Source organism: Gastrolobium bilobum, unplaced genomic scaffold (assembly GCF_033153095.1).
Source record: "Gastrolobium bilobum isolate Gb01-03AN ecotype WA unplaced genomic scaffold, APGP_CSIRO_Gbil_v1 utg3796, whole genome shotgun sequence".
Taxonomy (NCBI): domain Eukaryota; kingdom Viridiplantae; phylum Streptophyta; class Magnoliopsida; order Fabales; family Fabaceae; genus Gastrolobium; species Gastrolobium bilobum.
Genome location: NW_026896017.1, coordinates 32,386 through 33,468, shown reverse-complemented (window position 1 = coordinate 33,468; position 1,083 = coordinate 32,386). Strand labels below are relative to the sequence as shown.

Genomic DNA, 1,083 nt, shown 5'->3' with positions numbered 1-1,083 from the left:
TAAAAAATGAAAGAGGAGAGAAGGTCAATTCAATATATCCCTTGAGAATAAGAATATATTTTAGTCTTATTTTTTTTTCTATGAGAAATATGTGTTTGAACTAATTTGTTCGAAGAGAAGAATTAAAGTAGAAGGTCACCATCAACTTATTAGAGACTGTCATGATTCATGGTAAGTAAAACCATTAAAGCGCAATACGATAAAAAAATCCGCAGGATCTCAATTTGGAAGAATCCCATTGGATCTCCCACTTCCACTTTTCCGAAATTGCGAGAAGGATCTCATCAACACCGAAGACATGTGATCAAGATGCCTCAGTGATCTTGATTTAAAGTTATACTGACTCATCACAACGTGTCTTGTTGAAGAATTGGTGGAAGCCATTTCCTGATCTCTTAGTATGGTCATGGCAATATATGAAGATGACTGATCCAAAGACAATGACCTCTTCAACCCCATGACCAAAGCTCGTGGCTTTTTCTGCACGTGCGATGATGAGAAAGAGAGAGAGTGTCTAAGCAACAAAGGCTGAGGTTGTTGAAACCTCGTGATGGAAGCACTCACATCATCATTAACATTAATATGATGATGATCACTTGGAATAATGGCATGCACATCCGAGACCCTTTGTTGGTCACCATTTTGTGAAACAATTGGAACCGCTGATTCACAATCACAAGTAATTGGTGACCGGCAAACGGGGCAATTGGCATGGTCCTTGAACCATGCATCAATGCAAGGAATATGAAAGGCATGGTAACAAGCAGGTAACAAACGCACAAGCTCCCCATCCTCTAATTCGCCAAGGCAAATGGAACATTCATTATGGTCCAAAGGAAAGACTTCGTTTTTAAGAGTTGAGTAAGAGAGAATGGGGATCTTGTTGAGAATTTCTTCTTGGACCCCGCCACTTTTTTTGATGCGGTTTCTGTTGTTCCTACGTTGTACTCTGTGAGGCCTGAGGAAATACCTCAGGAGAATGAAATGGTACGCTGCTATTGCTAGAGTGGAGCATATAATGCCAGCAGCGGAGATAACAAGAGGGGTGACAAAGGATCCGTGTTTGGCTTCCTTGTCGTCCAT

General features: G+C 40.8%; 1 protein-coding gene across 1 annotated transcript; it reads right to left on the bottom strand.

The window, feature by feature from the left end:
- Positions 1-219: 219 nt before the first annotated feature.
- LOC133297313 (RING-H2 finger protein ATL51-like) lies at positions 220-1,083 on the bottom strand. Its single transcript, XM_061496424.1, has one exon. The coding sequence runs from the start codon at positions 1,081-1,083 to the stop codon at positions 220-222; it is 864 nt and encodes a 287-aa protein (XP_061352408.1).